The following is a 14139-nucleotide window of genomic DNA, read 5'->3' as shown; positions in this document are numbered from 1 at the left end:
TTTGACATCCGGCCACCCACTGTCAACTCTACTGTGAAGGGTGAAATTTTAAGGATTCATGCAGTCTAGTGGAGAAGTTTGACCTTTCGTCGGCAGGCGAAAATCTATGTGAAAGAACCCAGGGCAGTTAGAGTGGCATTTTTGTTGTCCTTTAAAAAGTGGGGCATGAAAACTCTAGTAGGGCTTTTAACGGGACATTCCTCCTTAAACTAAATTGGGGTGTTGATTTCGACTATATGCAGCGAATGTGAGGAGGAGACGGCCCTGTATGTTCTCAGATTCACAAAAGCCTGCGAAAACCGTAAGCGGGAAGCCATTGAATATGCGATTTCCAGGGATAGTACAATGGACCTAACAAAGGCCTCAGTGCTTGGAGTTGCGGCTCCCTTCACCAAACTTACTAAAAGTTAATCCAACTGATAAGGATTTGATTGTCTGATGGTCATGTTTTAGTGGTAAGCGGATGTGATGGGGGATGAATGGAAGTGACACTCTAGGGATGATGCCAAGGTGAAACAGTATATATCTAGGGCTGCACGACTAGCTTAGTTTCTAGTATGCTGACTCCGAATATTCTGGACTCCTCCCGATTTAATTACGACAACCACCAGGGTTGAACAGGCCATGGTGGTGGAATTCTTTTTGTAAATTACTGGTAGGACTAAGACATGGACTTAAATTTCAAAGAATGGATGACCATAGAAGAAGGGGATGTGCCTGGAAATCATTATCTTTGAACTAGACATGACGAATATCAGTCATAGTGCACCTGTTGTCCGTCGACGTAAGGGACTCCCTCGGGAAACAGGAATCGATAAGAATACTAGCTGAAAGAAGCTAATGCAGAAACGGAATTTTGATGGGATCCTGCTCTAGAGCCCGTATCAGTGCTTTGAAGGAAACTACGAAAATAAAAAAGGCGGCACTGTCAACGAGTGCGGTTAAAAGGACCTTGCTAAATACCAAGCCATTGTTGTGGAAACTGGATGAATTGCAGCACTCGAAGTGCGTTCCGGCTAACTGAATGGACTTCCTCCGAGAGGAAGACATTGATATTGTACGAATTTAGGAGCCTGATCATTATAGGTTCCCAAAACAAACAATTAAATTGGGGTTCTAGCTCAGAACAGAAGGCTCCGTGGGCCAGAAGCAGAGAAAGGAAGTTTCTTCCAATTGAGCTGGTCCGTCATCAAATGGACGAAACCGGCTGTTTTTGTAAAAAATTGGATTCTAACCCAGAACAGAAGAGTCCGTGGGCTAGAAATAGAAAATGGAAGTTTCTTTCCAATTGACCTGGTCCGTCATCCAGCGGATCGCGGAAGGACTCCTTCATATTCTTCAACATGAACTTAGACCTGTCCGGCTCATAACAGCTATCATAGGAGGAAACAACACCCGATAACCACTTCGGTCACGCTGCTCCCAGAGCAGAGGTGAGGCAGCGTCTAATGAGTAGTCTCTGCTCGAGACGAAACCGACGTCTATTTTTGTAATAAAATTTCTTCCACAGTACTAGAGACACTGACCCGGAGAAGCATAGAATAACCTTTCAAAGAAGAGCCTGCATACCTTTCTGTGTATCTCTTCCTGCGTCTCGCAGGACCTGAAACCCAGCAACACAACTGGAGTAAAATTAGAGCAGCTTGGAGCGGAAAGTCTGAATATCTCAACGGTTTACCTAGCTCAAGGATCCAGAAAAGCCAACCTGTTGATGGGTTGTGATGTAAATGCGAAACACATGGATTGCGGGAGTTCGATTCAACGAAAGAGTCGACATTCGATTCGATGTGTACAAGCGCAGTACACCAACCTCCCATTACCCCAGTTCGGGATTTTTGATAGTTGGAAGGAAGTCTTTGATATCATCCTACTAACTGACAATGAAACTTTCAAGGGGGAGAACTGGATAGTGTCTAATCACAGATGTTTCTCGGATCACAGCTTCATACTTTTCAACTTACATTCTGCTGTAGAGGTTTTTCTACACTTTTAGAAACCCCCGGACGATCGATTGGAGGGAATTTGGTCAGGTTATCAGAACTAAACTTATCGGTGCTTCCAGGGCCGTAGAGAGAACTCCGGGCCCGGGGTGAAAATTATCCGAAAAAAATGGGCCTGGAGGGAACATTTTATGAGTCTGAGGTAAAAATTATATTATCCCCTTTTTCATTGAAATTTGTATTGCAGACTCTCCATAAAAGTCCGGGTACGGGGGGACGTTCTACACCCTCTTGTCAGGCCAGGGTGCTTCCAATGATAACATCGCCACGGCAGGCGAACTAGAGCCCTTTCCTTTTAGAGCCTCGTATTTGGCAAAATTTAGCAATAAGTTATTGCCACAGTGGTGAATTAAGACCTGTCCAATCTTAGGCTAGAAATGTCTTTAGAATTTACTATAGTCATAGGCGTTGGCAGATATAAGACTGCCATCAGAACTGCCAAGAAGCGGTCCTGTCCGTCAGGCTCCAGAAACAGTTAGAAACGGTTGTTCTGTGGTTTGTAGAGATTTTTCACAGTTGTGTGTCGGTCAGATATACACCGCACTCTTAGAAGGTTGTGCCCGTTTTCATACCGAAAGCTGGTAAGCAGGGCCATGAGTGTGCAAAGGACTTTCAGCCAATCAGCCTCACCTCTTTCGTGTTGAAATTTCAGTACGTCTGCAATCTACATACCTTTGTTGTCACTCAGAATGTATAGCGAGCATTCAACAACGTTAGTATCAATCTAATCTGGGAGGTAGTCACCGGACCACAGCTGTGAGTAGAGGTATGCCCTAGGGGGGCATCATCTCTCCGGTGCTCCATTTAATTGGCGCAAACATCGAAGCAGATGGGAAACGATGAGAAGGCTGATTTGATAGCCTCTCCAATCCACCTGGACCAAATCTATAACCGATGAAACTAGTGAATCCGATCTAGACGAGTCAACCCCGCAGTCGAAAAGGATAAAGGTTAAAAAAGAAGAGGAAAATGGTATTTCAATTACTTTCAATAGAAAACCATTTTTCAATGTTAAGAAAAAGCATTCCTAGTCCTTTAAATTTAACGAAACCATCCCCTTTAAAATCGCAAAAAAAAGCTGTTGTGTTTAAAATAAAAAGCAAAATATATTTTTTTTATTCTGAAAGCAGTTGTACTATTTTAAATAAAAATTAAAGCAGAAAAATGTATTTATTTAAGTGTTTAGTTTCTAACAGTCACCACTTCTATTTGATCCTTTCAGTAATTTTGTCTATTTATTTTTTGTTCTTTTTTTTCTATTTTTATTTAAATTAAGGAAACATTTTTAGAACAATATTTCCTGAATAAAATGAAAGCATTAGGTGCAAAAGTATCAACCATTTTTTAGCAAATTTAATCAATTAGGCTCTTTAAGAAAATAATAAATATTAAAATATTATTTTTATGTAAAAAGAAACTAAAACTATTAAGCTTTTGCTTATATAATATTATAAATAGTGGACTAAATTTGCATTGCGCTAAAAATATTTCTTTAAAATAATTTTGTAATTAACCTTCTTTTTTGTATATGAATATTTGTATATATGCATTTATAGTTACATAGAAAAATTTGAAAATAATTCCATTAAATAGTACAATAAATATAAATTTTGGTTTGAATTTATTTGTCGCAATTCAACGACTTTGGCAAACTGTGCGCAGTATATACTTTGACAGTACAGTTTTATACGTGCGCTTTTTGTTACACAGTATATTAATGCTCTGCATTTTGTTAAATTCTGTTTTCATTTAGAGTTTCGTAGAAATAGGTAACCACATTGGGAATGGTCAGGTATCTGTCCATTTGCTTTCAAACTGAACTACCTGAGATGAAAACTCTCAATTTTTTTTTATATAAAAGCTAGTAATTGATCAAAGTGCTATTTTTTTATTTTTTAAAAATAAACCATGATTTTAAAAATTCATTCAGGACCATTAGTTTTTATTCCAGATTCCTTTTAAAAATATTTGTGTAAATTGAAGCATAGAAAAATAATAGTTTTTCTCAATCCGCTAATTGACACACACCCAGACAATTCTCATATTTTTCTACCAATGGCCATTCTCTTTTAAATAATATTAATTCTTATAAAATAGACTAAAATCACACAAAGATAGTTCAGTTTGAATTTCATGTGTTTCAATTTAAGGACATTCTGATAACGGCAATATGTAAATGTTGGATATAAATATGTCTTTTATCTTCCTTTAATATTGGTTCACTACTGCTATTCAGATTGATATGAAATTAGTCAACATTTGAATAATTTTTTATCTTTTTTTTCACTACAGATTTCTAATCAACTTTTGTAAATATATTTATACATAGACATTTATTTTCTTGTTGTTCCTGATTATATTACCTTAGAATAAGTTAATGGGTAAACGTATTCTGAAAATTATTTATAGATAATTATAAATCAACAACAATTCAAATATACATAAATGTAATAAGTGATAGAGAAAATATTCAAAATATTTCTTTCTTAGTGTTAAAGTGAAATGTTTATTATTTACAGAAGAAAATAATATTTAATGCTTTCCAATATGCGGTTTTTGACTATTTACTCTATTTTTTTATGAGACTTTCCGCCATTTTTGTGTTTTTAGAAACATATATGGAAAAATGAAAAAGAATATAAATATTGTATTTATATTTGCCTTGGAGATCATTTAGGTTTTTCTACTTGGATATTTTGTGATTATTGTGTGTTTAAATGATGTGAATATCATTTTTTAAATAACTTTTTATTTATTTTCTATAATTGTTTGCAATTGAAGGACTAAACTTCTTGCTAATTTCAGTACGGATGCTGTGTTGTGCCGTTCTGCCATTTCTGAAAAATGAATTTATAATAAGTTATATATATATAAAAATAGATATATATATAAGTTATAGATTGAATATAGCTGATACTATAACGAAGATGATGAATCTACTTTTTCAATATAAAAGAATCCATCGGGTAATATTTTTCGCATAGGCGTGTACGGTTCTCATCAAAGTTCCCAGTATTGTGCCTTGTATTGTGATTTATGTGTTTGCATTCTAAAATGAATTTGAAGGAGGCTTTCGAGCCACTTTATTTCAACAGAGATCAGTGGGAGATGTATTCTGAGGTCGAGATTTTACATAATTTTTTTTTCAGATTTTCCGATTGGGCGATTTCTGTCTCATTTCAAATTTGAACTTCCTGATTCCTTATTCCCATAATTTACAATTGATTTGAGACCTGTTTCATAAAGTACTAACTGGGACCTTCCGTTTGGTACCTCTCAACACCAAATTCATAGAAAAAAATGTTGCACTTCTGCTTGCGTGTATGAGGACTTACAAGCAGAAATAAAGCGGATGAATCAGGTGGTTTGAGTCTTAATAAAGATGGTGTAGAAGTTCATCGAAAAGGACCAATCCGCGTGCTCAGTCAAGCTAACGGATCAAGATTATACTCGCAATAAAAACAAATCCCCGGAGGACTTAATCCGGAACCTGCAGACGACAATGATGGCGCCTAGGTGTGGTTGAGTCTCCATATACTACTTGATTATATTTTTCAAGTTGAAGTCAATGCATCAACTAAATCCTTGCGACCGTTATGTCTTACCCGCATGGTGTTTCAGCGCCCTTTCCTCATAAAAAGACTCACTGGTAAATCAACTCGGAATAGGCGTAACGTTCAGCTATCGTAATTGAGCGAGAACAAAGCGTCGATTGGGCTTAACAGAATCCCGACCTTAATCTTTAAAAAATGCTCTGTATGAAAAACTTTAAACACCCGTATCTCTGTTAACATTAATAATTTCGAGAAAAGGAGCTTAATTTGTGATCACTAGTTTAGAGGAGGGTAAGACCTTCAAAACGATATATAGGTTTGGGAGTCTACTCGCGCAAACCATCCGCGAGAAAAACATCGATGTGGCCATACTAAGTGAACCATACCGAAACCGCGGTGGTAGCGTTTGGGTCAAAGACCAAACGGGCCAAGCAGCGCTGTGGACTTGTGGAGAACAAGCCTTCCAGGAAATAATGGAGCACCCGGAGGAGGGCTTCATCAGAGCGAAGGTGAAGGGCATCCACATCTACAGCTGCTATGCTCCACCCAGCGCTACACTCGTCGAGTATGAGCGGATGCTTGCTGCTCTTGTTTTGGATGCAAGAGGACGTTGGCCAATCGTAATAGGAGGCGATTTCAATGCGTGGGCTCTTGAATGGGGCAGCCGGGTAACTAATGTCAGGGGACGTGTTCTCCTCGAAGCATTCGCGGAGCTGGACGTGGTACTGGCGAATGTTGGGTCTTCGTACACTTTCCGGGGAAGGGGCCTGGGGTCTATAGTGGACCTGACATACGTGAGTGCCACTTTAGCCAGTAGAATCGCTTGGCATGTCAGTGAGGACTATACTCACAGCGACCACCAGGCAATCTGCATAGAGATCAAGGGCGGATCGAGCTCGAAAAAGAGTTTTCGCAGAATGCCGGGTGGTATGCTTGGCTGGACAGTGAAAGCTTTCGAGGGGGACACGTTTTCCGCGCCGCTCAAATCCGACATATCCCTGAATGGTACGGCTGAAGAGAAAGCCACCCAGATCACTCGATGGGTGACGGAAGCATGCGATGCTACTATGCCCAGAAGGCGATTGCTCCCCAGTAGGCAACCCAACTACTGGTGGAACAACGAAATCGCAAGTTTGCGAGCCGCATGTTTTCGGGCAAGGAGGCTTTACCAGAGGCTCAGGGGAAAACCCAGTGGCGACGGTCGAGAGGAGGCACACAAGCAATTGCGTGGCCGCCTAAAGGAAGCCATTCGGAGGAGCAAAAAGAACTGCTTCAAACAGCTGTGCGACCATGCCGACATAAACCCTTGGGGCGAGGCTTACAGAGTGGTGATGAAAACGCTGCGGAAATCACCCCAGGTGACCTGTCCGCGCCTCCTGAAACAGATTGTTACCACTCTGTTCCCTCACCGCAAAAATAGGGGAAGGCAAATTTTTGTCCAGCTAAATGGCGGCATAATACCGCCTGTAACTGTGGAGGAGCTGCGGGAAATATGTGGTAGGTTCGGTGACAACAAGGCCCCAGGGTTGGATGGCATCCCCAACCGAGCTTTGAAACTGGCAGTGAAGACTAGGCCCGACCTTTTCGCCAACACCTTCGAGGCGTGCCTAAAAGAAGGAATATTCCCTGCCCAGTGGAAAAAGCAAAAGTTGGTGTTGCTTCCGAAGCCTGGCAAGCCACCTGGAAACCCAGCGTCGTACCGTCCTATCTGCCTGTTGGATACAATGGGGAAGATGATGGAGAGAGTCATCTACAACAGACTCCTGCCCATCGTCGAAGCCAGCAATGGTTTGTCGGAACGCCAGTTTGGTTTCCGACGCGCCCACTCTACGGTGGACGCAATTGGCATGGTGGTAAACCTGGCAAAAGGTGCACTGATTTCTGGCGGCTGCTGTGCCGTGGTGGCGTTGGATGTCAAAAACGCATTCAACTCGGCTAACCGGAATAAAATTAAAGGGGCGTTGGCTGACATGGGTGTCCCCGGATACTTAGCGAATTTGTTGGAAAACTACCTCTCAGAGAGGACTCTCTGGTACGGGACGCATGAGGGCCCCAAAGAGTACATTGTCACAGCCGGGCTACCACAGGAATCGGTACTTGGTCCCCTGTTGTGGAATATCATGTATAATGGGGTGCTTGCTCTTCCCGTCCCAGAGGGGACTACGATTGTCGGCTTTGCTGATGACCTAGCTGTGGTTGTTGCAGCAAAACACCCAGAAGATGTGGAGGTTTGCGCAACAGAAACAGTGAGAGCGGTAAAGACCTGGCTAGAAAAGGCCGGGCTGACTTTGGCGGACGCGAAAACGGAAGCGGTCTTAATAACGAAACGCAGGAAAAATAACACTGTAAAAGTGGAGGTCGGTGGACATACGGTCGTATCAAAGCCGGCTATCAAATACCTGGGGGTAATAATTGACACCAAATTGAGTTTTAGGGAACACCTAGAGTATGCATGCCAAAAGGCAGCCAGTGCCACCACGGCACTTGCAAAAATGTTACCAAATATTGGAGTGGTGCGCTCCATCCTGCTCTACTCGTCGCCTGTGTGGGCAAAGGCACTTGCAAACTCTCAGAGACGGAAGCAGGTGAACTCGGTTTACCGGCGGATGGCTTTGAGGGTTTGCAGTGCTTTTAGAACCACATCAGATGAGGCAGTATTGGTGGTGGCAGGCATGATCCCGGTTGACATTCTGGCCAAAGAAATGAGTGTCCTGTACAATGCAAGACATATTGAGGGGCATGCACAGCGTAGAAGTGCGGCAAGGTCAGAGTCGCTTGATCTCTGACAACGCAGATGGGACGAGTCTTCGAAAGGTCGGTAGACGCACAGGCTCATTCCCAACATTAGGGTGTGGCTTGAGCAAAACATGGGGAGACCAACTACCACATTACCCAGTTCCTCACGGGACACGGTGGTTGCTACAGTCAGTATCTGCACCGCTTTGGGATGGATGATTTTCCGAACCTACCCTGCGAAGTAATACCTCAATGGTGGTTCCGCGGGGCTGGGGCTGGAGAGACCGGGGGTGGTTTTTAGTGGGTGTGAATCCCACACGCGCTCGCTGTAGTTCCGCCGTTCAGGCGGCGGACGTGTCTTTCTAAGATTTTCCACCTCCGTGTACGCACAAAAAAAAAAAAAAAAAAGGTTTGGTGGGTCTGGGTGCTAAGAAAATGGTCTCAAAATGGAGGAAAAACGTTTAACGCTCGTACCTCCGTTAGTATTGACCATTTCGAGAAAAGGAGCTTAATTCGTGATCATTAGTTTAGAGGTGAATTATACCTTCAGTGTCACTTTCAATCAACATTATTCAACGACTGCTTGCTGAATGTTCATTTCTCCTCGAACTAAAAGTATGCTCAGATCACACCCATCTAAAGCAAAACACACTCTCCTCCTCTCGGATAGCTAGGTCTATCGCTATTTTTACTCATTGGATCATACGTTCCTAGTCCTGGGAACCGATGCTTTACTCAGTATTAATGGGAAGACACCTACAATAGCCTGCCTTTTTCACTCCGTATGATAATATGGACTCATTTATAAGCTAAACAATATACTTTACTTCCATTCCCACTTCGGCTAGCTACTCTTTAGCTTACTAGAAGGGTAAAGTAACAATTCAGTAGTAACTCCTTCTCCTTACTCCTATCCAGCTGAAATCCCACAAGGCTCAGTTCGTTAAGCAAGCCTGCTCTCTCCCGAAACCCCCTCCTGCATTCAATAACTAAAGGTTATCATAATATACTATTATTAACTTTATTTGAACAAATATCGATGTGGAGGGTATTTCGGAGCCTAGGCCCCATATAGTAGCAGCCTCTTGATTTTTTTCAGATATTTCGGTTGGGTAGTTTCTGAGAGTGGATCCGTTAAAGAAATGATTACTTTCGACCCCGGGCACTTCCCATCTTTCAAACAAATGTCAAGACTAAGACCGGCTTCGGAAAGTACTAACTAAGACCTTTCATTTGATATCCCGCCCCCCTTCACAGTTCGCACCTTTCCACCAAAGTCGATCGCTACCACCATTTCCGAGAAAAGTGTGTGTGACAGACAGACAGACTGGAAACTCTCGATGAAATTCTATCAGCCGAAAGTTTGCCAGGAGGACTGGGATGCGATCAACTCCATTATCGCAACGATCCAAAGTAAACTGCGAAAAGCGGAAAAATTAAGGGAGGCGTGGTTGCAATTGGCGCGGATAAACGGAAGAGACCTAGCAAAATTAAGCTAATTCCGCCTGGTGACGTAATACCTGAAGATGGGGAGGTAGATGGGAGTCGGGGGTGGTTTTAGTGGGTAAAATCCTACACATTGGCATGTCCAAACCAGTGTCTTTTGGGGATTTCAATAACAACAAAAAAACAAAGACAGATAGAGAGACAATAAACCAATTTTAATAAGGTTTTGTTTTTCACAAAACCTTAACTAGCGGAGATGTTTTTGTTTACATTTTACAAATTTAGGTCATAGCCAAATTGCTCAAGTTCTTCAAAATCGATATCGGCCATCGTTGAGTTCGGGTTCCAGAAAACATTTTCGCAGTCTGGATTACTATGATTATTCTAGGACTTAATGACCAGAATGTGTCTCACTTTCTTGAGAAGTTGCGTAACTAGTCAGAAATCAACGTTAGCAAGGTAGTCCTTAAGTTCGCGTTCCAGAGCAACTTTCATGGAAGAACGCTGGCTCTTCACCATAGAATATAGATCGCGATGGAATAGCGCACTTCGCGAACAGAGTGGCGAATCTCTGCAAGGCAACAAGAGTTCAAGACTCTCCAGCTCATCGCACGCATATACCGTTCACATTTCAAACTTTAATCAATATCACTCCCAAAACCATAAATAAAGAAACTAGGGACATATATTCGTGCTGATGATGAAACAGGATGTGCCTCGAAAGAACGGTCTCGTCAGACATCGGATCCGATATTTTTGTCATTCCTCTTTCTTTTTGATATGCTTGGACCTTGTGTTTCGCTGCCCCTTCATAATTGCTGAAGTCATCTAGCCTATTCTCGGAACTAATCTCCTGAATTCTTGTCACAGTTAAGAGACCTAGTAACGCCTATTATACAGGCACTAAAGAAGTTTCATCGATCGGAATTTATATCGAGTAACAGGGCCTTCTTAAAAGACTCAATGGCAACACAAAGCCTCCCTTGTCACTGCAACTGAAAATGGGGAGTGTGCATCAATACATCATTACAGAAGGACTAGCAAGTACAAAACTATTGAGAAAATACTTGTAAGTTTGGAAAAGTTACTCTCACAAGCAACACATTTTCCTCATCCGGTTCAAGACATAACCCCAGCAATTCAGGGTGATCATTTATGGAGGAAGATAACATAGAAATCTGAAGGTTTTTCCTGAAGGAAGTGTGGGTCAAACCAAGGGGTGATTTCGTGCGAAGTTCAAGCCACTTCCAGCTCACTGCGTATAATCGAGCACATGGTGGAAGGATACTCTACAGCCCCAACAAGATAACGAGAAAATGCAGGCCACAGTATACAGCCCTGGATCTGTCCCCCCGTCAACTGGACAATACATTTTTTAGTAAACAGCCCTGGATCTGTTTCCCCGTCAACTGGACAATACATCTTTTTGTTTTTGGATAGCTGGTCTCTCAGATTTCTGGTTCATAGAGCTCGGTTTTGGGGAAACAGCGATTTTTCAAAAAGTAGTGATCGTAGTTTTTTTCGCTACGGAGGTGGAGCAGTGTTCGATGAGTTAACATTCGTAAACATGACCTGGAGGAGTATTATATTAGCTGAAAACCGTAAGGTTCATGCTGGCCGGAATAAAAATGATTTTCCAAGTCCTAACAACCGTTTTCTGTCAGGTTACTTCCAGGACAAAAGTTAGCCACAGTCCGATAAATTGCGTCTACTTTGGACGAAATCGCCAGTCGCTTTATTACAGATAGCATTTAGTAACAAACTGCTATACGTCTACGCATATGATACTCTTTCTTGAACTTCGCGAATGATGGTTTCCGACAGGACATATAGAAGAAGCATGAGCCAGATGATCTAGCGTCAACTCATTTGACGAAACATGATCATAACAAGGAATGGGCTAGTGCCTGCCGGGTGTGCCAGAGTAGCAAGATCGGTCGTCACGTATATCGCTGCCTGGGACAAAGGTTCCGATCATGTTCATCTGGATATCATTGGGCCAGTGCCAAACTCAAAAGAGAATCGATACGTCGTAACGTTGGATGGATTGCGCTTATCAGATCGAGGAACAGACTGAGGAAAGCCATTTGAGGATATACTTTTCAAAGCACTAGCGAAAATGGTTAGCTGTGATAGGACCTGCATCACAACGTATTATCCAGCTTTAAATTAAATGATTGAGGGATGGTCAATCTATGCAAATGTCATCTATACAAACAGCCTTACAAGACCACGAAATTCCTGAGGGTTTAACGTGAGTACCTGCCGTGAAGGCTTAATCCCACGGTCCTCTTCGGACACGGATTGATTTTGGGACTAGAATCAGAGCCCCGCCATGCAAGCACAGCGGTCCTGGTTTATACTGAGTGTAGGCTCAGCATTCATACCAGTGGATGCGAGGCCTATCTAACACCTCTGCCGCAACTAAGGGGTACGGCACCCGAGTTGTACAGCGCAACTCCACACTTGAACTCCGAAGAGCTCTGCCCGCGATAACCGGGCCGAGAGCACATCCTCCAGGATTTCTCCTGGAGCATATGCTCTCAGAGGGCCATCCCGGTTCCCATGGTACCAGATAACCTCCGGTGAGGCTTCGTGGCAGAGCCACTTCAGATGAGTTCCTTGCAGACTCGGGTCTAATCGCTCTCCTCGAGTACGTGGGGACGGAACTCCCCAGCGGGTTAACTGGAATCAGTCCGAGGCGGCCTTACAAGACCACGAAGAAAGTCACGGATAAGGTCTTGGCGTATGGATCGAAAGCTAGGTTTTCATTATTGATCAAATAAAGCCTCATTTTAGTCGGGCCACCTTGAGGCCAAATCCTAACAGCAATGGGGCCAAAAAAATACAACCTGAAACCACACAACATGCATTTATCAACGTCAAGCTGCCAGACAAAAGTGCCAAGTGCTTCAAGTTTTCTGAAACTGGTCACTCCAGCAACATTATGGCAGGTCTGATCCAATTTATGCAGACGTGTATATCATTCGCCAGTGCTGTCTGCCATGAAAATCCTGACACACCAAACTCCAACCAACCAAACCAATGTAGACTTCTCACAATGCGCAACATAATCTTGGTAATTCATTCCAATGTTCAGTGTTAATACCCAGCCTGATGCTAGAATCAGTGAGGCCCATAGTAAGGTGACCTGAACTTTTTTGGCTAATATAAATCACAGATAGTGTTCCTGTATGAAACCAGTCTGCACTATCGTCAAAGCTAGCTTCTTAAACCTCAACTTATCTGAACAAAAGGACAGCATTTGAATCCAAATTGTATGCACGCTAGTCGCAACACAATACTGGCTTTCAAGAAGTTCTTCGCGAAATCTTTGCAAATTCCCTCAAATTTCGCTAAGGTACCTTTGCCTCAATTAAAACAACACTGACTTCGTGTGGCTCCTATCCATCTATCCATCTACATGTTACCAATTCTTCGATCTCAATAAGATCGCATTCACTCCACTGCGCAGACCAACTCTACATAACTCGATGGGGGAAGAGATTCTCCTAGGTGGATACCCACAGTAATAACTGCGGTTGCCACCCGCATTATTTTTCCTGCTCCATGAAGCTTCCACTTGAGCCTAGCTTTCCTTATGTGCTATGAAGGGAGGAGCATCATCTTCTATAGGTTGACCAGATTCCAATGACAGCTATTCCAATTGTTAAGTTATCAATGATATTCAGTTGTCAAAATATTCAGTAAGTTGCTTGCCAAATATTTGGAAATTATTAAAAAATATTATGGAAATTGCGACAATTGAAATTTGAACAATTTAAAAATATAAAAAAACCTTGACCAAGTAAAACTTACCATTGAAAAACTTTATGACATCTGTAAAATCCATACTATTTGATAGTATTATATCTCTATAAGTTTCCAATAGCGCCAATGCTAAAAATAATACAAAATGAGAGCTGGCCGTGTACTTGGCCGCCCAAATGACTTCCCACGTTGAGAATACATCAGCATATACCAGTTCTCGTTTGAAATCCAGCAGAAACCATCGATAGCAAAAGTAGAAATGAGTGTAATCTCCATGAGCATGCATAAGATCATACAACTCTGAGTCCAAAATTTGAATAAGGGATCTATAAAAAAAGGATAATTCCAGAATCAGGTGAACAGTGGTGGATTTAAAAAAGTCACTTATATACCTCATATTTGAAAAATGCATATCCATAGCAGAACCACTCGGGAAGTTCTGAATCATTCTCTCCATCAAATGGCAGAAGCAACTGTAGCTCAAGGACTCATCGTCAAAAATAACAAGGAGCGGTGCTACCAAATCACACATGCCCTGCATATAACCGATGTCTAGATGTTCCCATATGTAGCTGCGAAGATTTTGAGAAGTTAGTGGAATTTAGGTTTTTTTATTTCTCGTTCTAATTGGG

The 14139-nt window shown here is 42.1% G+C and overlaps 1 protein-coding gene across 4 annotated transcripts in view; it reads right to left on the bottom strand.

The window, feature by feature from the left end:
• Positions 1–3135: 3135 nt before the first annotated feature.
• Positions 3136–14139, bottom strand: part of LOC119655245 (small G protein signaling modulator 2-like) — a 53792-nt gene continuing 42788 nt past the window's right edge. For all 4 annotated transcript variants that reach the window (XM_038061034.1, XM_038061037.1, XM_038061036.1 and 1 more), the window contains 3 exons: positions 13900–14079; positions 13556–13833; positions 3136–4837 (listed from right to left, as the gene is read on the bottom strand). In XM_038061034.1, coding sequence (XP_037916962.1) covers positions 4749–4837; positions 13556–13833; positions 13900–14079 — 547 coding nt within the window. In that variant the 3' untranslated portion in view covers positions 3136–4748. The remainder of the gene's footprint in view (positions 4838–13555; positions 13834–13899; positions 14080–14139) is intronic.

Source organism: Hermetia illucens, chromosome 4 (genome assembly GCF_905115235.1).
Source record: "Hermetia illucens chromosome 4, iHerIll2.2.curated.20191125, whole genome shotgun sequence".
In the NCBI taxonomy this organism is placed as follows: domain Eukaryota; kingdom Metazoa; phylum Arthropoda; class Insecta; order Diptera; family Stratiomyidae; genus Hermetia; species Hermetia illucens.
This window is presented reverse-complemented; position numbering and strand designations above follow the sequence as displayed.